The 25,465-nt window shown below is 38.7% G+C and overlaps 1 protein-coding gene across 1 annotated transcript in view; it reads left to right on the forward strand.

The window, feature by feature from the left end:
* Positions 1-24,669, forward strand: part of LOC111147251 (glycyl-tRNA synthetase) — a 45,010-nt gene extending 20,341 nt beyond the window's left edge. The window contains exons 7-17 of the mRNA XM_022503173.1: positions 686-831; positions 3,016-3,165; positions 7,185-7,347; positions 8,451-8,615; positions 12,342-12,449; positions 13,271-13,416; positions 17,571-17,656; positions 19,245-19,354; positions 22,058-22,151; positions 22,837-23,027; positions 24,381-24,669. Of these exons, the coding sequence (XP_022358881.1) occupies positions 686-831; positions 3,016-3,165; positions 7,185-7,347; positions 8,451-8,615; positions 12,342-12,449; positions 13,271-13,416; positions 17,571-17,656; positions 19,245-19,354; positions 22,058-22,151; positions 22,837-23,027; positions 24,381-24,506 (1,485 nt within the window). The 3' untranslated portion in view covers positions 24,507-24,669. The remainder of the gene's footprint in view (positions 1-685; positions 832-3,015; positions 3,166-7,184; positions 7,348-8,450; positions 8,616-12,341; positions 12,450-13,270; positions 13,417-17,570; positions 17,657-19,244; positions 19,355-22,057; positions 22,152-22,836; positions 23,028-24,380) is intronic.
* Positions 24,670-25,465: the final 796 nt, after the last annotated feature.

Consider the following 25,465-nt stretch of genomic DNA (forward strand, 5'->3'; position numbering starts at 1 on the left):
ACACTAGAACAAGCAGAGATGAATAAGAAACAGTTTCTACCTTCAAGAGCTTAATATCTAGCGGCAAAGGAAAGTTATATGCACAATTTAATAGGGAAGTGTACCTGACTCTTAAATATGCGAAGTGGTAAAATGCAACTTGAAAACTTATTTATGGGGCACCTAGGTGGCTCAGTTGGTTAAGCGTCTGCCTTTGGCTCAGGGCATGATTCCAGATCCTGGGATCGAGTCCCACATTGGGCTTCCTGCTCAGAGGGGAGTCTGCTTCTCCGTTTGCCTCCCACTCCCCCTGCTTGTGGTCTGTATCTCTCTCTCTCTCTGACAAATAAATAAAATCTATAAAAACCAATGTAATTTATATGATTTCAGATTCTTACCAATCTGTAACTATTATAATTGAACCAGAGATATTTTTCTTTATCTTTCCTTGTGAAATGGTGAATTTGTCAGTTTAGGTCAGTTCCAGACAAGTACTCCATTTTTCTAGAATGGTAAATGATAAATTGATAAACGGAAAGTGAACTGGTTATGATTTTAATTTGGGTTTTTTGAAAGTTAGATTAACTTTGATGTTCTTATTTTGGGTGACTTTTAATGGTAGATGGGTTTTATGTATGTAATACTTTTATGCTGTGTTTTTTTCCTCAATCTTTTATGTTAATTGTTTTCTTTATGTATCCTTTAGCTTGATAACTATGGCCAGCAGGAACTTGGGGATCTTTTTGTGAACTATAATGTAAAATCCCCCATTACTGGAAATGATCTCTCCCCTCCAGTATCTTTTAACTTAATGTTCAAAACCTTCATTGGGCCTGGAGGAAACATGCCTGGGTATGTATCACTTACTCTTTATGTAATGAAGTTACTAAAATTGTTGTAATAAAAAGTAAACATCAAATCAGCCATGAAAAAAAATTTTTGAAAAATGGTATGTAGAAAGTACAGATAAACATTTTAAGGAGAAATAATAACAAACATATTCTTAAATTTATTCCTTCTAATCTTTCTGAATATATATATATATATATATATATGTATATGTATATATTTTTAGTGTATGTGATCATTTTTTTGCCATAAAATAAATAGAAGTCTGTGATCATCATATCTTGTGGTGATAGCTGTACAGGGTAGGAGAGATAGTTGAGGAATGGTTTTGAAAGTCATTGAACTTATTGCCGAAGGAGACTTACAAACCATTTAGTCTAGATCAGTACTATCCAATAGAACTTTCTGCAATGGTATAAATGTTCGGTAATCTGTGTTGTCCAGTATAGTAGCCACTAGCCACATGTGGCTACTGAGCACTTGAAATGGCATTAGTGCTTCTGAGGAACTGAACTTTAAAATGTATTTAATTTTAATTAATTTAAATTTAGGCATTTGACTAGTGGCCTACCATACAGAACAACATAGGTTTGGTGTTATTTAAAAGATGTGGTTTTCACAGTAAAAAAAGCTGAACAATTTACAATATGACCCAGAACTAGAATTTGTAGATATAGATTCCTTCTCAGTGTTAACAAACTTAGCCAAAGTAGTCCACTTCATAACTTCAGATGTTTTTCTTATGGTCTCATTGTAAGTAATCGAGGGTAGGCTTTTGTTAGATGAAGCGAGATAGATTATGTTTCCTAAAGTAGAATAATAAAAATTAATTGTGACAGAATGTATGACTAGAATTATTTTAGTCACACACTGTGTTGACTTGGGATATTTTATGGAACGAGGCCAAGGGTGAGCCTTTCATTTTGGCAGTACATACAGAAAGTCATTAAATGGGCCAAGCCCTCTGACTTACTCTTGGGAATTTATCTGAGCAGATAATTCAAAAGGAAAGGAAGCTATGAAGGTGTATTTATCAAGAGCATATAAATTAAAAATAGAAATAACCTATTTATCCAAAAATTTGAGATGGTTAAGTTAATTAAAGTAGATCGTTTTAGTAGGATACACTGCAACTATTAAATATGAAATATTTTTATGATTATTTAGAAAATGGAAAAAATAAAGAATACATAATTTTACACATTCTACTTCTAAATCATGCACATAGAAGTGCCTGGCTGGCTCAGATGGTGGAGCATGTAACTCTTGATCTTGGGCTCATGAGTTCAGGCCCCATGTTGGGCATAGAGTCTACTTAAAAATAAATAAATGAAATTTAAAAAAGTCTTACAGCTTTTTAAAAAAATGTGTATAAACTGTAGTTATACTTCTTTTGGATGAAATCTGGAAAGGACCTCCAGAATGAGGTGTTGGTATATTAGAGTGAGAAGAGGGTACAATTATATTTTATCTTTTCCTTGATTTAAAGTTCTTTTCACAAAATATTTATTTGAGGTAGGCCCTTGGAAAAGCTTTCTTAACTGATGTTTTTGCAGAGAATATTTTCTGTAAAATTGAGAAGAGGAAAATGGCTATCATGGTGTATTTGCTTAGCTGTATCTTTAAAACATGGAGAAAAAGAGAAGAAACCTGTGGCTGGAAATGTGGAATACCACAGAGGAGAAAATGATAGGAAAAACCTGCCATTTGCCTGGCCTGATGTGATGACTCTGATGAATGAGCTCTAATGCTGAGTGTAAGGCCATACTGGCTTCTTTGTAGCCACACAGTTACACTCTAATAGGTGCGTTAACAGGCACATACTTAGGCAGAGTCTTCTTTTCAGAAGGCTCTGAATTGTTGTCTGCCTGCACGTTAATGATTTATCAGGTTTTAGGGACAATAAGAGAGAGGTGGCATTGACTCACTGGACTGATAAAATAGAATGACATTTCTGATAGTAGTGTTGCCATACCAGTTGCTTGATACATTCTCTAACACTTGCTTGAGTATGTTTGGTACCAAGGAAAATGTCTACTCTTCTTACTCCTTTGCTTTAGAGCATATATGCCCTGCTTTGTATGAAAATAGTATACTTAGGACTTTCAGGATTTGTATCTAGAATTTCAGATTTTTGGAAAATTTAATTTCCTTCCTTCTAACAGACCAATTTATTTAAATTTATAGGTACTTGAGACCAGAAACTGCACAGGGTATTTTCCTGAATTTCAAGAGACTTTTGGAGTTCAACCAAGGAAGGTTGCCTTTTGCTGCTGCCCAGATCGGAAATTCTTTTAGAAATGAGATCTCCCCTCGATCTGGACTGATCAGAGTCAGGTACTGCCCGTATTATTCTTCCAGTAAAATTTGTGAATGAGCTAAGCATTAAATAGGAAAGGGAAGCTTGTTATGTTGAAACAGTTCTGCTTTGTTCTTACATGACCATGTCTTTAGTTTTGTCCTCCAAAAGATGATGTTTGTTTGTAATCTCTGGGACATCAGGTAGTTGTGAGTAACTAATGGGAACTTGAAAGGAAGGAGGGTGAAGAATAGATCATGTTTCTCACCTGCTCCAAAATGATCTTTCCCCCTTGTTTGTCATATATTTAGAGGATGGCAGGATCTTGATTGTCTAAACCAAGGCATTTTTCTGGCAGTGGTGATGTATGTAAGTGTAGGGTGAGGTGGGGATGAGGTGACGGTTAGGAGGAGAGTGTTATCCGGGGTGTCCAGGGCAAAGAGCAGCACTGGAGTTGGGCCGAGGGTGTTTCTGTAACCAGTTGACATTCCTCCAGATACTTGGTGTGCCTCTGTGACAGGCCAGCTAGCAGGCTTGCTTCTGTCTACTCTAGTCTGCTCACTTGTCTCTATTCTAATAATCTCCTTTTGCCAGATATATACAGGCGTACGTGGGAGTGCATATTGGCACCTAAGTTTTCTTTAGAAACTTACTGAGATTTTAAGCTTTTTGTGATTTCTGTGTTTTCTTACTGATATCATCTCTTGGCATTATAAATTGCATATAAAAAATAAGATACGGGGCGCCTGGGTGGCTCAGTGGGTTAGGCCGCTGCCTTTGGCTCAGGTCATGATCTCAGGGTCCTGGGATCGAGTCCCGCATTGGACTCTCTGCTCAGCAGGGAGCCTGCTTCCCTCTCTCTCTCTCTCTCTCTCTGCCTGCCTCTCTGTCTGCTTGTGATCTCTCTCTGTCAAATAAAAAAAATCTTTAAAAAAAAAAGTCAGTGCACCTTCCTGACGAAGTTTTGTCTTCATAAAAAAAGAAAAAAAAAAAAATAAGATACGTAGGTAAACTTAACTATCTTAGACTCCAGAAGGATTTTCCACAGCTCCACCACCCCACCCATCTCCTCTCTTTTCTTACTCACTATAATTACAGACTTCAGTCATAGCATATCCCAGCCACTGACTCTACATCAAAGCACCCAAAGCACCTGCCTAATCTTGTCAGTCCCCCTGACACTCACTGTGGAAACGCCCCATATACTGACCGAACTGTTTCTTCAGGCCTATGATTGGCTCAGCCTTCTTGTCGAGAAAGTGGGGACTGCGCGCGAGGAAGGGGCTTGCACAAAACAATTTCCCTTTGGGCCTCCATGCGGAAAGAAGAGGTGGTCAGAAACTTTAGCCAGATATAGTAACAGTGAAAACTTGTAGGCTTGAGTCTGTTTTACTTCCTGGCGTCTTGGTTTTTCTGTCTCTCTTTTTCCTTTTGTTTTTTGGCTTTCCATCTGTTCCAGTAGTGTCTTCAAGCATGGTTTCAAAATACTGAGGAAGCCCGGTAAGACTGACTTTGTGTAAAGTCAGTGTTTTGGAGAGGATTTATATAATGTCGAGTAGCTCTTGGAAGTTATAAAAGGACCACAAAGTAAGGCAAAACCTGGGGCCTGTGGAATGGAGAGTGGTAAATCGAAAAAGTAGCTCAGAGCTGAGGAGTGATTAGGAGTGAGCTGGTGAAAGGTCCGTGGGGGTTCCTTGGCCATTTTTATTTTGGTCACTTTCACTTTAAAGCACCCTGTCTGGATTCTGGCTGGTTTTTGTTATATGCATCTGTAAGGTCCCGACTAGAAGTCCACTCATTCTTCCATAAGCCAGTATCCGCATGGCTTTTGTTCCTTGGAATGGGCTAGGATTTGTTTAGTGCTGTGATGTCTTCTTGATGGCATGGGGTTATCAGGTAATCAGTCTTTGCATGGCTGTGATTTCTTCTGTTTAGGTTGAGAGTATTAGACGGTTCATCTGTAGTTTTTATTTTTTTTTATTATTATTATTTTTTAAATATTTTATTTATTTATTTGACACAGAGAGAGAGAGAGAGAGATCACAAGTAGGCAGAGCAGCAGGCAGAGAGAGAGGGGGAAGCAGGCTCCCTGCGGAGCAGAGAGCCCGATGCGGGGCTCGATCCCAGGACTCTGAGATCATGACCTGAGCCGAAGGCAGTGGCTTAATCCACTGAGCCACCCAGGCGCCCCTCATCTGTAGTTTTTAAAAAAAATATTTTTATTGTGATCGGCTGGTTCTGTCTCCTAGACTGTAGGTTATTAGAGTTCTCCACGGTCCAGGTACGGTCTCTGAACTCAAAGACAAGAGACCATTGGTGGGATCACTGTTAGAGTTGATTTCCGTCTCCCGTCTGTGGGCCGGGGTTATTTGACAGAACAGACGGAAAGACTTGGGCAGCAGCTTATTTGGGGTTTTGGGCAGGACATTTTGACACGCTCTGCATCTTAGATGTTCTCTTGTTGTCTGCCAAGCTGTAAGGTATGTGAGGACAGACATTGTGCTTCTTGTCTCTGTCCTATTTCTGTGCACATGGAGGATGTTTGATAGTGGTTGAAAGAAAAGATACAGGTACCTTAGGACCAAGGAAGAAATACTATTAAAAAATAAAGTTCAAAGTCCGAGCTCTTTTGCAGTGTATTTCATGTATTTTTAGGGCCCATTTAAGCAATTTTTCATTACTTCTGAAACATCTGAGATAATCATGGAAGTGCACTAGTAAATGTGTGTGTGGGAGGTGTTTAAAGAAGAGAGACTTGATTTTGACTCATAAAATTAACTTAAAACACTTTTCCCCCAATAGCTACTTAATTGCCATTCAGTGAGGTCTCTTTGGGAAACCATTACTAAATGCATATTTATTTCATCATTATGCAGTTAGCTTGATGCTAGCCTGTTCAGTTCGTGTCTTATGTCCTCTGCCTTGAATAACACTTTATTCAAGAAGCTGTTACTCTGAAGAAGCCAGCTGTATGGTGCCATTATCAGTCATTTACTTGCTCAGAGCAATAAAAAGAAAGAAACCAAACTACTATAAAAGCTGAAGAATAATTTCACTTCACTTTAAATTTCCCGTGCTTTGAAAAGGAAATACTGGGAACTTCATTTAGTATATATTTATAAAGACTTGCTAGTGGTCTAAGGAAAACCACTTTATTTGGAAGTCGCTATTCAGTATCTCATTTCTTTTTTCTGTCTGACATTCCCTTAAGTTTTCCTAATTTTAAAAACTATCAGTCTGTTCTTTAAAATTTATTTTCCAATGAAAATAATCTTGTTGTTATGGCTACTATGGAAGGAAACACGGATAGTAGTTAAGGTAATAGAAACAGATTTTATTCAAGACTGTTGCAGTAGGGGAAAAGAGACCTCAGTATAGAATAGGGCTCAGTTTTGAATAGAGCAGGGGCAAGAGAGGATTTATAGCCAAGGCGTGGGGTGAAGGGCATCAGTGGCTAGAAAACCACTAAAAGGAACCATCAGGGGCAAGGCAAGGGGGATTCTGGGTAAGCCAACCTAATGGGATCTTGCTGGAGATAGGCCAGGGTAAACAGACACCAACTGGGGGATGGTAGTGGATGACAAACCCAAAAAAGAGAGCAGAGGTGATCACATAGCAAGGGTTGGGGTGGAGGGTTCTAGTTAAACTGACTTATCAGGGTTCTTGCTAAAACTGGATTTTACAAAGAAGTATACAGATGGGCCTACGAAGAGGTTCAGAAAACTGACTAAAATTAGGGCAAGCAAAGAATCTTTGTCATTAGACAGAAGTTAATATTTGAGAGAAGTTTGATTGTATTTATTTATTTAAATTACTATTCAGGTGAGTTGTAAAGTTTTCATTAATATGTTTAAGAATAATAGCCACCCAGATAAACTTAATCCAACCTCTTTTTTTTTTCCTTGCCATTCTCTTAGGAAACAGTTTTCTGGTTTACTGATAAGAGATTCCTGTCGCCTGAGGGCCTGTATCATTGCAGAGTAAAGTTGAAAATAAGGGCCTCGTTAATTTTTATAGTTAAGTATGCAACTTTTATCCCTTACATTTTTTCTTCCAGAGAATTCACAATGGCAGAAATTGAACACTTTGTAGATCCCAGTGAAAAGGACCATCCCAAGTTTCAGAATGTGGCAGACCTCCACCTTTATTTATATTCAGCAAAAGCCCAAGTCAGCGGACAGTCTGCTCGAAAAATGCGCCTAGGAGATGCTGTTGAACAGGTAAGATTCCATAGGTAACTTCATTTAGGTTATTCCAGCTTAGGGTCTGCAGCACTTAGGAAATTCTGTGTACTGGATGACAAAATATTTATTTTAGCAGTCATTTTGTTTTTTATATAGTATTTGCTTTTTATACAGTATTTATCCCATTATTATTATTATTATTATTATTATATTAATATAACTATTATTATAGTGGGAGGAAATTACCTGAACATGCCAATTTGTAGGCCAGGGGGCTAACATCAAAAAAATTTAGCAGAGCACTTGGAAAAAAGATCCTGGTCTGAACTGTGCCCTGTCAGTCCCAACTTTTATCAATATGTACCATTTGGGGGAGACATTTTGACTCACGGAAAGCTAGTCCTCTGGATTTTAATCTTACACATAACAGTTGGGCTAAAGTCTTGCATAGAATAGAATTTCTCTAATCATTTGTCTAGAAAAGTGAGTGAGTGGAAACTTTATCTAATAGTCTCTGCTGCCTGATAGTGAAATGAATTGCTCCAGGGAACAATGAACTTCCTGCCCCTGAAAATATTTCAGTTGAGGCTGGGTGATAACTTGCCAGCCATTTGGCAGAGAAGGGCTCTGCAGTGGGTAGTAGATGGGGCTAGATGATTTCTAAGATCCTTCTGGTACTGGTGTGTGCTCTGGGGTGCACACACTTCAGTGGATAAGGATACATTAAAATCCCTTCAACATGTCTTATTACTTTTGTTAATTCAGAGGAAGTATATCTGCCCCTCTGTAGGGTCATTATTATGAATGGCATTTCTAGTACTGTAGTACTGAAGTATTGGGCTGAAATTTTGCTGATCCAGTGAGTATGGCAGAAAGATTTTGAATAACTCTGTTATAATCAGCTTGTTAACTTGACATTAACCCCTTTAAAAATAGCCACAATTAGATTCTTTGAGATTGTTCTGAGAGCTAGATAAATTAGCTTACCCTGTGTGTCAAATATTTTTCAGTAGAGTATGAATAAATCGAAAGTGGTACATTGGCCTTCAAAAGGATGTGTGTTTTTTGCCTTCCTCTGTGCTTGTTTGCATGTTTGCTTGCTTATTTATTCACTTACTTGTTTATTCATTGATTTTTAGGGTGTGATTAACAACTCAGTATTAGGCTACTTCATTGGCCGCATCTACCTCTACCTCACGAAGGTTGGAGTATCTCCAGATAAACTCCGCTTCCGCCAGCACATGGAGAACGAGATGGCCCACTATGCCTGTGACTGTTGGGATGCCGAGTCTAAAACATCCTATGTAAGGATGTGGAAGGGTCGTTAGCATGTGATCTTCACACTGTTAACATAGGAGGCATGGATTTCAAAATTGCATTTTGTGTGTTCTATATCAGAGTGGAACAAAGAGAAAAGAGGTCTTTTCCAAAGCAAAATGGAAAAAAGCAGTTGTGCTCTGTCCTCTTATAAGGAAGGGGTTACTTTTGTGTCCCAAGAGCCCTTTGTAGACTTAGATGGCTTTTCCAGAGACTGAGAGTGAGAGAGACAGGGAAGGTCAGTGATGGAGCAGTGCTGGTGTGTACATTCCTGGGATGGGTAGTGTTATGGGTAGTATCCCCAGGTGCAGCTAAGATGGGGTGGCCTCCTCCTTGACAAGGAAGGACCCTAGCAAACGTTGGAAATGGTGAGAGGGCGGAGTAAAGAAAGACATGGTGCTCTTTGTTTAGAGAGCTATTTGTTAGGTTTTGGTGATAGACTAGTAGTTAGGATCTCTTGTTTAGGAACTACCTTTTCTCAAATTCTATGTATTTAATAATAATTCAGAGACATCCTGGCTACCGCTTCACTGTACCTTACCACCTGCAGCTCCCGAACATGAACATTCTTACTGGAGCTTAGGATTGACAGACATTTGGGTTTAGGAGGGATGCCTGGCTGGCTCAGAGGAGCATGTGACTCTTGATCTCAGGGTCGTGAGTTTGAGCCCCACAGTGGGTGTAGAGATGACTAAACATAAATAAACATTTAAAAAAAAGTTTAAAAAAAAAAAAAGCCATTGGATATAGAAGATGCTTTCTGCCCTGGTGGCTGTGGGAACAAGGTGGCATCCAGAACAAGGGGCCTGAGAGCCTCCTGGCCTTTCTTGTTGGTGCTAGAGAGACTTGTCATTTGTTCCCATGTGCCCTTGGTTTCACTCTTTAGTTTTCAAAATGACTTTAATAGATTCATTTTTAAAAATTAGAAATAAAAATTAGTCACTTTAAAAAATGACTCATTTCTGTAAAATAAAAAGCAAAAAGTAATTCTGAAGAATATTATGTAGAAAGTGAAACTTCAGCTATATACACGTCCTCAAAAGTTGTTCATGTGTCTGCATCAGGGATCAGCAAATGTTTTCCATAGTAAATGTAGTAAAAATACTTTAGGCATTGCAGACTTTTATTTCTTCTTGTCGTCTCTTTCTTTTTTACATCCCTTTAAAAATGTAAAAACCATTCTTAGTCCCATGGGTTTTTTAGCCACTGTTCTAAATGATATTACATGCATTACAAACATACACGCATGTATATGTTCATAGTGGTATGCAGATATTTGTAGTGGCTATTACTGATGTTGTTTTAAATATATTCATTTTCCTTTGTGGATTTAGGAAAAAATTTCTGTAATCTGTTAGGTTTTTCTTGTTACTAGATTTTCCTCACAGACTTGTTGGACATATGTATGCCAAAATGATGGGAGTAGTTATTTTTGGGTTATAGATGAATATAAATTTCTTTACATGTTTTAAATTTTCTGGAATTTCTTCCTATTTGCACATCAGATAAATAGATAAATAAAGAAAATAGTTCCTGTGTTGTGTGAGAAAAGATTATTTCTTTTCTCTTTGTTCCATACCAGTTCCCTTTCTTAGTTTTCTCTGACTCTAATTTTGTTAAAGTAGACACAGATTCTTGCTATCTCACTTGAGATTCTGAATGTGGCCTGGATTACATTTTATTTCTTTCATTTGTTCATTCGGCATGTTTAATTGGTAAGGGCTGTGCTTTCCAGTCTGAATGCTTCATATGTAGTATCTTGTGTAATCCTCATCGTAGGTCCCGTTTCTGAGGAGACCGAAGTGCTGAGAGGTTAAGCAATTTGAGTCTCACAGCGAGTGGTAGAGGTGCGGTATGAACTAGGGCCGTCTCACTCTGGGCCCGTGCTCTTAACCATTGTGCTACATTGCTTTAATAGACCTTACGACACTTTTGCTCATGCTTTTTTGAGTGCCACTGTGAGCTGTAGTTAAGTATTGAGAATCAGAAATGTGGACCTCAGTCTTCCAGATGTGATGAACATCATGGTGATAGTAGTTAATCATGCTACATTGGGTATTTAAAAGCTGCTAAGAGAGTAGGTCCTATAGGTTCTGGAACCATGTGTGGTTGCCGGATGTTAACCGGACTTATTATGGTGCTCATTTTACATTATCTACAAATACTGAGTCATCGTATTGCATACCTGGAACTAACATAATGTTTCATGTCAATTGTACCTACATTTCTTTTTTTTAATTAAAGAAGAAAATTGAAAAAAGAAAAATGTGGGCCCAGCATGGAATTAGGCTACAACATTTTACATAAGGTCATTGGGAAACTAAACAAAACCAGAAGCTTGAAGGTAATAGGAACTTTCAAGGAGAGGGGAGAACTCCTTTAAAGACCTTTTATTGTTTTAAGTCTTCACAGTAGTGATTTTTGTTAAACTAGTTGCTTTATAAAGTGTTGTAATTGTTAACAGTTCTATCAAATTGTAGACAACTGGTGCCGTTTGCTGAGCATGTTTTATAAAGCAAAGGAAATGCCAAAACCCTATTCAAGTTGTTCCATTGCAGCCTGAGAGAGCAAAGGAAAATTGTTTCTCACTCACTTAAATCAGGGAAATAAAACAGGTAAAGAGCTTCCTTCCCTCATCTGAAGTACTCCATCAGTAGAACAGTCTGATAAATAGAAATAAGACAGTCCCTGCATTCAAGAAGAGACTTGAACACTTCCTTTTTATGTGCTTCATATTTTATATTTTTAATGAAAGAAATGTTAACTGAGACAGCTAATGCTCCGTCCCTTTCTTTTCTTTTCTCAGAGGTAACCACTATCCCAGGCTTATTGCTTGCTGTCCTCAGATGTGTTTCAGTGATTTTACCTTTTAATACATGAATATGTTGACATCTTCATTGAATGTCAGATGATCAAGTTACATGATTTTAGGTTTCATTCTTTTAATTTCTGTTTTGTTGTTATGTGTTGGGGTTTCTGAGCTTGTGAGGTTTATCTTTGCTGTCTTTAGTCCATGCACCCCCATGTGGTCACATGCTTGGAAAGCTTAGTAGTTGTGATGGTTGCAATTTTTCATACTCTTTGGATCAAAGGCAGAATATAAATATTCATGAGGACTAACTAGATATCTACTAAAATAAGCCTTTAACATCTCTGTGGTGGCGTTGCTGTTAAGTTTTATTCTGTGACTTAAATGCTACCTGCTCTTTACTGAGATTTCTTTTGTTGTGTAAGAAACTGAATTGAACACAAATGGCCACATTCATGGCCAGCTGAGCTGTGTGTTTAGCACAGCCATTTGATGTCAGGTTGTGAGATCAATAGACACTTCATCCAAAGACAGTAGAGGTTTCTGCTAGATTCATTTTGAATCATGGTCTCAAATTTGAAACATGTCTACTGACTTTGTCTAGGTTCACATTTTATTTTCGTAGTTAAATCCTAGAATATATTAGTTTATCCCACATTCACAATATGGCAAAATAAATCTGTCCAGAAAATAAGAAGACCACTTTGCGTACATGTGTGAATTATATTTTAGAGCGTTGTTAGCTGCCTGATGTATAGAACTATTCCCATTTCAAACATTTATAAAAGTTGAGTGGAGATGCTATAATAAATTATCTTTGGGTAAGTGAAAGTTACTTACAATCTGCATGCATCTGTGAATGAACCCAGCGTAATAAATGTTTTTATTTATTATGTCTTCTTAGGGCTGGATTGAGATTGTCGGATGTGCAGATCGTTCCTGTTATGACCTTTCTTGTCATGCTCGAGCCACCAAAGTCCCACTTGTAGCTGAGAAACCTCTGAAAGAGCCCATATCCTTGCTGGTTGCTTCAGCAACTCAGGTCTAAAGTGTAAACTTACTGAAAATGGATAAATCCAAGTCTGCACATTCTGCGGATAAACTGAGATGCTTTGGATATTGTGGTAGCACTTATTTAAACCTACTATTCTACCCATGTCGTTGCTCCTTTCCTAGTCTCTTTTTTGTAATCTGACACACCCACTTTGGTGTGATTGATGCTTTGAAAGAAGCATATTCAGAAGAGTGCTCTGAGTGTCTTCCCGGGTGTGGGCCAGTTATTCCCAGCTATCTCCACAATGCGTTTCTCTACACCTGCACCTTTAAATAAAGGGCACCTAGGGAATACTTTTTCTACTAAAAGATGAGTGCCATTTTATGGTAGATGAAATAATAATTTAGCTCACTTAGTCTGTGAATCAGCAAAGAAATTTCCATTCTTTACCAGGCATTTGAGGTCGTGAACTCATCTTAGGGCTAGGCCAGTGACAGCAGGTAGATCCTGTTGTGTTTGGGACATTTCAGAAATCAGTAAACGGTCAGCAGAGGTAATTATGCTGTGTTATGTTATGTTGCTGTTTAGATAATATCCCTTTCATCTCACTGTAACTTTGCAGAAGTCTCTGTTGACAGTGTTTACTTACTTTTAGTGAGGTTTGTCTGAATGGTTCTGTGAGTAGTTATTTCATCTTACACTTGAAGTCCTTATAAACGGGATCTAGGATGCCAATAGAGAACTAGTTGTTTCAATTCGATGATGGATTGTCCTCAAGATCGTTTTCCAAAATACTATGGCAGTTCACTGTGCTTTTTGGTTCCTTGACTACTTCCTACAAAACAGTCAGTGTTGTTCAGTTTGAACCCAATAAGGGAGCAATTGGCAAGGCATATAAGAAGGACGCAAAGCTAGTGCTGGAGTACCTGGCTGTTTGTGATGAGTGTTACATTACAGAAATGGAGAAACTACTGAATGAAAAAGGGTGAGATTTAAGATGTGTACTTTTTTTTTTTTTAAAGATTTTATTTATTTATTTATTTGACAGAGATCACAAGTAGGCAGAAAGGCAGAGAGAAAGGGAGAAGCGGGCTTCCTGTTGAGCAGAGAGCTGGATGCAGGGTTTGATACCAGGACTCTGAGATCATGACCTGAGCTGAAGGCAGAGGCTCAACCACTGAACCAGCCTGGCGCCCCAAGATGTGTACTTTTATGTGGGTGTTACTTAGCTATGTCCTCTCTGCAGGTTCTGAAAGGGTGAGATCAGTTTCTCTAGAAATTTTCTGCAGGTAAGTATTATCTCTAGTATTTCAAGAACTGTGTTTGCTGAGATTTTGGCATTATAGCCTGGAAATAGATTTGAAATGATCTCTCCCCCCCACCCCGTAACTTTCTCAGAGGGGGAGATTTGTCTAAGGAAGTGACTGAGGAAAAATTAGAAATGACATTCTCTCAGTCCTTCTTTTTTTGAACTTTGGAAAGGTCTCTATAATTGTTTTAAGCATAAATATAAAAACAATAGAGACAGATCTGTAAAGGAATACGACAAAATCCAATACTAAACAACGTAAAATTTACTGTGTCTGACAAACAATGAAAAATTTCTAAATGGGGTGCCTGAGTAGCTCCGTCAGTTAAGTGTCTGACTCCTGATCTCAGCTCAGGTCACGATCTCAGGGTCGTGAGTTCAAGCCCCACATTGCATTCCATGCTGGGTGTGGAGCCTACTTAAAAAAAAAAGTTCTCGACATGAAAAAGCATGAACACATGACCTGTATTGAGGAGGTCTATAAATGTTAAGTATGTAGGTGAATATAAATGACATTTTCTTTAATTTCTTTAAAATGACATCTCTTAATTTCTTTAAAACGTAATGAACTGTTTAAAGCAAAAACAGAGGCATATGGGTGGCCCAGTTGGTTAAGCGTCTGCCTTCGGCTCAGGTCATAATCTCAGGGTCCTGGGGTTGGGCTCTCTGCTCAGTGGGGAACCTGCTTTTCCCTCGCCCTCAGTCCCTCCCCCGACTTGTGCATGCACACACTCTCTCTCTGAAATGAATAAAGTCTTAAAAAATATTTAAAAAATTAAGCATGGGTGCTGGTGATTCAGTGGGTTAAGCATCTGCCTTTGGCTCAGGTCATGATCTCAGGGTCCTAGGATCGAGCCCTGCATCAGGCTTTCTACTTGGCGGGGAGCCTGCTTCCCCCTCTCTCTTTGCCTAACTCTCTGCCTACTTGTGTCTCTCTCTCTGTCAAATAAATAAATAAAATCTTTTAAAAAAATTAAGCAAAAACAATAACAATATGTTGTGAAATTTATAACATAGAAGTAAAATGTATGCCATCAGCAGCTCAAAGGATGAGAACAAAGAATTGGGAATATACTGTTGTAAGGTGCATACATTATATGTGAAGTGGCATAATACTCTTTGAGGGTAGACTGATAAATTTGAAAAAGTGCATATGGTAAACTCTAGAGCAATTACCTGGAAAAACACGCAAAAACCAAATGGATATAAATAATGAACCAATTTTTATGGGAGATAAAATAGAATAATAAAAAATACTCCAGAAGAAGGCAGGAGAAGGGGAAAAATGAACAAAGAAAAGATGGGACAAATAGAAAGTAACTCTTGAGATGTTAGATTTAAACTCAGCAGTACCAATAATTATATTAAATGTAATTATCTAAACAATAGCCATTGATTGTCAGACTAGTTAGAAAAAATCAAGACCCAATTAAATGCTAATTACAGGAAACTTGTAATTGTAATACACAATTAAGCTTAAACATAAAAGAATCAAAAGGTATTTCCCGTACAAATATTAATCATTAAGTCAGGAGTGGCTGTATTAGTATCAGACAAAGTCAACTTCAGAACAAGAGAAATTGCCAGGGATAGTTACATTTCATAATGTTAAAGGGATCAGTTCATCAAGGCATATTCTAACTGTATGCAACTAAAAACAACCTGAAAATATGTAAAGCAAACTTGACGGAACTGGAAGGAAAAATAGACAAATCCACAATTACAGTCAGAGATTTCTATACCCTTCTCTCAGTAATTGTTAGAGTAAGCAGACAAGCAAAAACAAAATGGGAGTTTGAAGATACAAACATTATTAAATGGTTTAATTGCCATTTATTGAATACCTAATAACTGAAGAGTACAGTTTTTTAAGTGAATTTGTAAAATCTTTTATATATATATATATATATATATATATATATATATACATATACATATATATATATATATTTTTTTTTTGTACAGCTCTCCCACTGAGTTTTGCATTATTTTCTAAGTGTTGTTTAAAAAGGCAAAGAAGGGGCGCCTGGGTGGGTCAGTGAGTTAAGCATCTGCTTTTGGTTCAGGTCATGATTCCAGGGGTCCTGGGATTGAGCCCCACCCACATCAGGCTCCCTTCTCAGCAGGGAGTCTGCTTCTTCCTCTCCCTCTGCCACTTTCCTCTGCTTGTGCTCTCTCTCTCTCTTGCAAATCAACTCTTTTAAAAAAATAAAAAAGTAACAGAGCAAAGAATACAAAAGACTGCGTATGGCATGCAAACCATGAAATAGTTCATATCCGGCCCTAGATAATAGGCAAAGTGAAAGAAGTCTGACACAAAAGATATATATGTAAAACTGGAAAGATGATTCGAGTTTATAGTGGTAGAAAGCACATCACTGGTTGACTGGGAGTGGAGGGGATTGAAATGGAGCGTTGGGGAGATGGTGGTTGCATGAGAACATTGTCAAAGGAAGTTTTGTAAGATGAACAAGTTGAAGATATATGATCGTCCATTTCATTAGGAAAATTTTAAAACATACTGGCTTCCCAGAATTAACATCTATTTATGCTAAAACACATCAAATGCCATTAAAATGGACAAGTAAGAGCACTAGTTAGATATCATTTGTCATAAACATGACAGTTCCCTTTATTAATTATTCTCAAATAATGGCTTTTTGCTAATTTCAGCTTTTTTTAATGACTGTTACCTACTCTACACCTAGACTGTACTCACAGAATATATCTGATAATGTTTATGTAATGGAATTTTAATGCACTTACAAACTTTAGACAGAACAGTAAAAATGGAGGAAATTCATGAAAACCACTCATGCTGCATGAGATTATTAGTGCTAGAAACTAGCAAAATGCAGTACAAAGTGTGCCAACTACACGGCTTAAAGACAACCACATGAGGGCTCTCTTTTCCTGCCACTGAGCTGCTTGAGAGCCTAGACAAATCCAAACTGATCATAATGGGAGGAAATACCTAATAAACTAAAATACGTCATGAAACACTTGATAAAGGTGAATTCTTCTAACCAGAAGTGGAATGGGCATATCTCAGGATACGAACATAATGCAGTCACTGATTTCTGGAGGGATAATGTTTTATATTGATGTATTGGACAGGATCATTAAACTTCTTTAAGCTATGGAGTGCCTGGGTGGCTCAGTGGGTTAAGCCCCTGCCTTCGGCTCAGGTCATGATCTCAGGGTCCTGGGATCGAGCTCCACATCGGGCTCCCTGTGCAGCGGGGAGCCTGCTTCCCTCCCTCTCTCTACCTGCCTCTCTGCCTGCTTGTGATCTCTGTCAAATAAATAAATAAAATCTTAAAAAAAAAAAAACTTCTTTAAGCTGATCTTCAACGTAAGTGTCAAAGTTTATTTTGGGATTAGCGTGGGAGTTTTAAAATTACCTTCTATAAGATGACAAGCTGGTCATTTTTGCATTTCTTGGGACAATAATGAGAACAGTGTTCTTTTTGCCAGCAGGCCTATCTCTGACAAATTTATTGTAATTATTCTAATTTTTTTTAAAAAGTGGTTTTGGCTTTATTTTGATCTCAAAAGCAAAGGAATTAATCATTGAGGCACTTGTGGAATTTTATAAGACTAGTCACGTTTTTGGGTGCTTCCCAGAATACTATTTGGTTCCATTGTTAAAATAATAATTTGGTGTTCCTTATGAAATAATTTAAATTTGACTTCAGCCATTTTATCTGGAAAGTTGACCAACCTATATTACACTTAAAATGAAAAGAGTTTAGCAATTGGTAAGACTCCTTTAAATTAAGGCATAGGAATGCATGTTTTCCCTAATAAATGATGTGTTCTCTTTGTAGGGAATTCACTATTGAAACTGAGGGGAAAACATTTCAGTTGACAAAAGACATGGTCAGCGTGAAGAGATTCCAGAAAACACTACATGGTAAGTTTGTAAAAAATAATTAAGAAACAAACACAAAAATCATTACTCCTTAAAGTTTAAGTTTTATGACATAACCATTTTACAGAAAATTTGGAGAAGAAAAATAAGTATTTAATGCCACAACCCTAAATATGTTTAGGGCATTATCTTTTGCCTTTTTAAAAAAGGCATTGTGTTAGTAAATTGTGTTAATACTAAAAAATATAATGCCACCTTTGTATTTCCTTTGAACTGAGGTGCATATGAAGAATATCTCTTCAATTAAAACCGTCTTTTCATCTGCTCACATTTTAAGGAAATACCCTTTTGTTTTTTTAAGCAAAGGAGAGAACTCACCGCTTCACTCTTTTGTGGCAAATTAACCTTTTAAAAAGTCATTTAGATAATTGATCTCTCATGCTTTTTTAAAAGATAAGGAGGTAATTATTATTTATAGAACAAATTACATGAATTGGGATATGAGTGTTTTGGAGAATATACAAAGGATGCTTATGGTTAACTGTGGCTGAGTGGAAGCTTCTGGAAACTGAGAGTAGTAGGTGGGTATTTGAGAAGCTACTGCTGTTGGAGACAGCATGCCTACTTTTCCATTTGTTTTTGGCCTGCCTTATGGCCAGGCTTCAGTGAGCTGTGAAAACAGTCTGAGCAGTGATCAGAGTAAACAGGGGATCCTTCTTGCTCTGGGGCTTTTTAGTTACTCTGGTTCAGAACTGTACTTCATCATAGCTTGGGTGACCCAGAAGGATGGGCAGGAGATGCCTTGGTCATATGTTATTCTTACTTTTTATCACAGACAAAAGAAACAGCCTGTCTTTTCTTCCACATATGTGTATTTTTGGTTCTACTTCTCTCATTTCCCTTGAAACAAAATATCCAAGGTTAAGGTCAGGTACCTTAGACCCAGTGCTTAGCAGTCCTTCCTTTCTGAATAATAAGTATTAATGAATCCATTTCCTCTGTGTACCACAGATATAGCCTCCCCATGTGAGGCCTCTGGTAAATGTCTTTGACTGAGTGCAGATCACCAAGCAAACTCTTCTCTGAGGGCTTCCTGACCCCAGAACCTTGGGAGTATGATGGCAATAACTTGACTTTCTTAAAGAGTTCTCATCAAGATAGCAAGATAAAAAGTAATCCACAAAGCATGTGATTGTGTGTAGGAATTGTTTCTGTTAATTTTGCCAACTGTGGTGGTAGATTTCTCATTCTAGCAAAGTCTTACAAAAGCTGGAGAGTTTTCATGCTTTCTAGATGATGGAGTAGCTGCTGTTGCTCAAAGCTTAGCAAGTGTGGTGTACTTGGTGTACATAGTATGCTGTGGCGTACTACAGAAGGAACACTCTGGTACCTTATTTCAGTTTTATGCTGTATAAACAAAGAATTTGGTGAAAAATGTTAAAGGCATCATATTTCCTATCAGCAAATAGTTCTAAGGAATGTTCTGACTTATTTGTCCTGATGTATAGGATGAATCAAGTCCCTCTAGAAAAGAGAGCTTCTTAGTGCTGGTACGAATTGTTGGGAGAGGACCCGCAATGCATTATGCAGGGTTGGAGAGAATGTTACTGGATTTCTGTCTCTTTTGCAGTGGAAGAAGTTGTTCCGAATGTAATTGAACCCTCCTTTGGCCTGGGCAGGATCATGTATACAGTATTTGAACATACATTCCATGTACGTGAGGGAGATGAGCAGAGGACGGTAAGTTGTCTTGGATAATATGCTATTCTCTCACAGAGTCAGGGCATGAAGTTTACTGAAGTACATTATTAAGATGACTCTGGAATGAATGATTAGTTACCGAATGTACTAGCGGCATTAACATTCATTCATCTTTGCTTAACTGTTTACAAAGCGAAAACTTTCTTCTGTTAGCTCATTGAGCTTTGGAATATGTAGGTCATTGAAGTTGTTTCAATTGCCTGCAGCTCATTATTCTGAGACAGAGCATATTATGATAGGGGAACTATCTGTATTGTGTCAATGGAAGATACTGGCACTTTCTGGATATACTCATGTTTTCAGAAAATTGGGAAGAAGGGGATGGCTCAGAGAATTTGGACAAACCAAATAACTGTATCTATGCATTAGAAGGGTTAAAGGTTAGAAGGGTGAAGAGAATTTGGACAAACCAAATAACTGTATCTATGCATTAGAAGGGTGAAGGGTTAAAGGGTACTTTCTCAAACTGCACAAAAGTCAGGGACTTTGGGGGTTAAGGTTCTCGTCCAGAGGTACTGATTCATAGGTCTGAGACCCAGGGATCTATATTTTCTTATAAGAACCCCAAGTGATGCCAGTGGAGAGATCGACAAATAGTAAATTGGGCAGTGGTATTTGGGGGATAGCCTTTCCTAGCATTCAAGTTCTGTTAAAGGTAAATATTTCTAAGAAGTCTTCATTAACTCCCACACACTGTCTTTGGCCCTGATGCTTCTGAATCACTGCTCCATGCCTTCCACTTTATCTCTTTGTTCTGCCTTATTCCACGTTTCTCACCTTGCCACTGCCTGCAGAAATTACACTCTTGTCATTTATGGGCACAGATTTCCAGGAAAATCAGTTTGAAGACTGGCTAGAGTTGGAGAGGTTGTATATGCCAAATAAAGTGAATGAAACATTCTTATCTGCATGACCATTCTGGGCTGTGTGTACATGATGTGAGACATCAACTCTGTAGTTCTTTGTAGGACATTTAATCTTGAAAATAGACTCATGAGTTCTTGGTGCCAGTGTTTTAAAAAGTCTGACATACTCTTATGTCATAATGTAGCTAATAAACCTACTGTCTTATTCTCTGCCGTAATTGCATCTTCATTTCCTGACATTTAAGGAATAGCTTTTCATTCATTCAGTGGATTGTAAGAAGCTGGTCTGTACACCAGAAGTGTAAATAAATAAATGGTTATTCTTGAGGACTGGTGGCACACTCAGAGTGTTTTTTTAGATACCAAGTTTGCTTCAAGCCTTTTCTATTTATTTTTCTAATAAAAAGGTCTTTAAAAAATATTTTAGCTGTTTCTCTGAATCTAACAATATTTTTTTTTTTAAAGATTTTATTTATTTATTTGACAGAGAGAGATCACAAGCAGGCAGAGAGGCAGGCAGAGAGAGAGGAGGAAGCAGGCTCCCTGCTGAGCAGAGAGCCCGATGCGGGGCTCGATCCCAGGACCCCGAGATCATGACCCGAGCCGAAGGCAGCGGCCCAACCCACTGAGCCACCCAGGCGCCCCTGAATCTAACAATATTGATATAACCAGAACTTTAATCGAAATTTTATAAGGGCTAAGCAAGAACAAATTAGTGACAGTGTTTTATGAATTACATAGAGATTACCTTCTGAATAGAAATTTGATTAGGCTCTGAGAAGCCAGAAATGTTTCTAAATTTTTATCACATAGCTCCTTAATCCGTTTTCCTATGAATTTGGTATAAAAACATTGCCAGTGAGATTGAAAAAATTATTTTTCTATAAAGGCAGTTCCTCACTTCTCTCTCACCAGATAGAGAGGAGTGGAATTCTGAGTGTTCTGTGGTTCGGGTAGCCGCGGCGTCTACGGGGTTACAGTGGGGATACTCACCACTGCTTGGCATTTAAGGCTAATGAGGCTTTTGAGGGACTCAGTTGGAATCCATGTCAGTGATTTTTATGGGACCTGTTCATTCCAAGTTCCATATTCTTGCTTTCCTGTGGACCTTTTATACAAATTTTATTTAAAAACTGGGTTCAGTTCTTATTTCCAACTGAAAGCAGTAGACTAGTTTGCTTTTCACAGAATATCTTCGCTGTCTTTATTTCTCAGTAACTCTGAAGCCTACTTGAGGAGCAGTTTAAGAGGTTTGTACTTTTCAGTAGAGGTATACAAAGCATCTCTTTTGGTTTCACCCTATTTCTCTTGGATATACATTTGCAAACTACTTAAATTTTTCTGCCTTACCTGGTTACTAAGGCTCATAGGCCCATCAGCGATGCTGAATTTCTTAAAGGACAGGGTTGGATTTTGGTTTTCGGCATTGCCACTTACTATTTGATGATTTGGCAGGAGCTTCTCTAGGGGTCTCCACGGAAAGAAGTAAGGCTTTTATGTGATACCAGAAATGACCATCTCATATGGTAGCTTTCTCAATGCTTTCACGTCATTCAGCTTTGTACAGACATGTGAGGTAAGAGCGGATGGGAGGTACCCGTGTTTAGGTGGAGAGACTGAGATCCAGAGTTCACTAAGGCAGTTCAGATTTAGAGCTGAAAACCAGATCCTTCTGGGTCCGATTACCATGGTTTGTCTTTGTCACACTGCTTTTCAAATCATGTTTTCTGGTATTTTGATAATGAAATTTGAACATTAATGTTTAGATGTTTATAAACTAATGTCTTTGGATTTCTTTCTTTTTTAAAACATGCAGTTCTTCAGTTTCCCTGCTGTAGTAGCTCCATTCAAATGTTCGGTCCTGCCACTGAGCCAAAACCAGGAGTTCATGCCATTTGTCAAGGAATTATGTAAGCAAATCCAGTTGGGTAATCTCTAGGGGAACATTATTAGGTAGACTGAATTTTAGAAAATATATATATTTTTTTCAATAAAAATACGTACTGAATAAAGAGTAAATAAATCTAAGTGATTTTAGCTTCTGCCCTTACTTCTCTACAAGAGGGTGTGTGCTTGTTCAGAATGTTTCCTCCTAGCATTTGAATTAGGGTAGGACCCAAGGGTCAGATTTAAAATATCCTTGCTTCTGCTCTAGACCCTGGCACTGCTCCCTTCATTGGGGGAATCCTTGTTGGGGGTTAACCATCCTAGTGGATCTGCACCCACTGGACCCACGGCACTGAACGGGCACCTAGTGGTCCTGTGGTGGGGCCCACTGACTTCAGAGTTGGGAAGTGGGAAGAGTTCATTGAGTTGCTTGGGGTCATGCACGTAGAGGTGGGGGAGTCTGGACAGGACCTCCTGGCCTTGGCTCTTATTGTGATACTCGTTCTGCAGCCGTGTGAGGTACAGGTAGGAGCTATCACGAGGCACTTAGTATAAATTTTGGTGATTTTTCTTTCTTTTGCAACTGTTACTTATTGTTCTCTCGTCTTAGTCTCTTTTATAAGCTCCTGATCTTGTATGACAATATGTAGATGACATTGAGCCTTTGTTCATTTTTTTTTTTTAATTTACTTAATTTATTTTGGATAGCGGAAGCCCTGACCAGAAACGGCGTCTCTCACAAAGTAGACGACTCCTCTGGGTCGATTGGAAGACGCTACGCCAGGACTGATGAGATTGGCGTGGCTTTCGGCATCACCATTGACTTCGATACAGTGAACAAGACCCCCCACACGGCAACTCTGCGGGACCGAGACTCCATGCGGCAGATTAGAGCAGAGGTTGCTGGCCTTGTCTTTGGCATTTTTAGTCTTAGAAATGTATCCTGGTTCCTTCTGATTTAACCTGGATTTTGTTGTGTCTATGCTCCCCACCCCTTTTTTTTCCTTTCAATTTTAATCATAGGCTTCTATCAGAGCAAAGATTCTCAGATCCCCTTGGTTTAATTATGAAAATACCCATTAACAGTTATCTAATGTTTTATAACCATTTGGCTCACTCTGGGCTCATTCTCCAGCAGTTTGCTTTTATGTAGTTGTTTATTTGGGCAAGAGAAGTGTGATCCCAAGTGGTTGCTGCCATAGTTTTATGGGCAGGCTTTGGGGGCTTTGACAGTTTTACCTTTATATTTCTATACAAACGTATACATATGTAAGGATACCTATGTATGTATAAACTTTTCCTGTGAATCCATTCAAAATAGCCAATAATGTTTCAGTAATTTTACTTAATGGGAAGGGATAATGGAGATGGGAAGAGTTCAGAAGGGGAAGGAAAGAACACCCACTAATTGACAACTGCCTGACTAATTAATTTTGAGCAGAGGTTTTATTTAGCGTGCCTGTTATGTACTTAGCTTGCTATAGAGAGTTAATAATAGGAAAACAGAAGTAAAAGACTGCATTTTTTCCAGAGGTGTTTATAGTCTAATTTGGAAGTTAAGGATTTCTGGTTTGTCTTTTTACAAAGCCAGATCTAGCTACTCTGGAACTACATTCTCACCTGATAGTGGTTCTCAGAGTATGGTCCCTGGACCAGCAGCATTCACATCACCTGGAATTTTGTTAAATAAGCAAACTCTTCAGCCCAGACCTACCGAATCAGAAACAGGTTGGGTGGGATGTTGGAAACTGATAGAGAGTGGGCATGACATGACTCCTGGATGATTCTGATGCACGCTAAAGTTTAGGAACTGCTGCTGAGCCAATGTTTAGTTGTGATGTGGGAACAGCTGGCCCTCTTGGTCGGGGCGCTGCGGTTTGTCATTCTCCCTCACTCGCTCCTTGACTAGCTTCTCTTCTTAAAGTTAATGCTCACGAAGTAGCTTCAGGTGGCAGCTACTTAGAATAATTAGGAAAGGCTTTGTGGGAGAATTGAGTGATCCAGGGGAGCTGGTAGATATTCTGGGTGGGAAGAAAAGCATGAACCCAGGCCTGGGAGAGAAGTGAGTAGAAGTAAGTGAGGAGGCTTTAGTAGGGGTGACGGGAAACACTGAGTGGGAAACAGTTTGCAGAGGAATCTTGTCATTAGACACCGATCTGGCTCTCTGTAAGGTCTCCTGAGTTCAGGGTTAATCTTTTTTTGACAGTCTAATCAAGTTTGTTGATTCTTGGAATTCTCTTTCATTTCCTCAGGTCTCCGAACTGCCCAGTGTAGTCTGCGATCTGGCCAACGGCAGCATCACGTGGGCTGACGTGGAGGCCAGGTATCCTGTCTTTGAAGGGCAAGAGACTGGTAAAAAAGAGACAATCGAGGAATGATGACAATTTTGGTGACTTTTGACCACTTGCCCTAATAAAAAAATAGCTCTTATCATGCCCACTTTTCAAACAGCATTGCAATTACTCCTGGGGACTGCATTTTATCCTCAGTGGCTGCCTGATCTGACCCCCACAATTAAAGAAATTCTGAACAAACTTGGAATCCATTTGCTCATGTTTCTGCATTTTCAGCAAAGCTTTTTTTCCCCCACCTTTGAATCGATATGCTTATGACTTAATGTTAAACGCGGTTAATACTTTTTTTTTTTTTTTTCAGTTAACAGCTGTATCGGGGTAAAATTTATATTTCATAAATCTCACCAGTTTTAAGTGTCCAATTCGGTGATGCTTAATATATTTACAGAATGGTGCAGCCATCACTGCAATCCAATTTTAGACCGTTTCCATCACTCTGGAAAGAAGTTACATGTACATTTAGCATCACTGTCTAATCCAACCCCAGTCCCGAGTAGCCACTTACCTACTTTGTCTCTCTAGATTTGCTTTTTCTGCTCTTTTTCTTTCTCTGAGAAAGTGGTGCAATGTGTTAAAGAGACTGCATTCCCCCAGCCGCTGGAACCACTTCTAGGAAAAGCTGGGGTGGGGGATGGGCGGCAGGAGCAGTGGAGGAGGAGGAAACGAGCTGCTGAGGGGTCGGAAGCATGCTGCTGTGGGTTCTTAGGGCTGCCAGCCACGATGTTCTGAGGACAGAAGACCTTGCTTTTCTGAGCCTCTGGGAGGGGTTGCGTTGGCAGAAGCCTGCTATGTTAAGGCGTGCTTGTACTTGGCCTTGCAAGTAGCCCTGACGATCGTTGAACTCCTGATGCTGGAGGAGCTCCACCTGTCTCGTCTGACTTAGCAGTTTACTTCTGTTATGTTTTTGTACAGAACATTCAGAAGACATATATTTATTTGTTGGGAAAATATTCAAGCATCTGTGAATTTGAACAACTGTGTTT

The sequence above is a fragment of the Enhydra lutris genome, unplaced genomic scaffold (genome assembly GCF_002288905.1).
Source record: "Enhydra lutris kenyoni isolate GAN:26980312 unplaced genomic scaffold, ASM228890v2 scaffoldscaffold16, whole genome shotgun sequence".
NCBI classification, from domain to species: domain Eukaryota; kingdom Metazoa; phylum Chordata; class Mammalia; order Carnivora; family Mustelidae; genus Enhydra; species Enhydra lutris.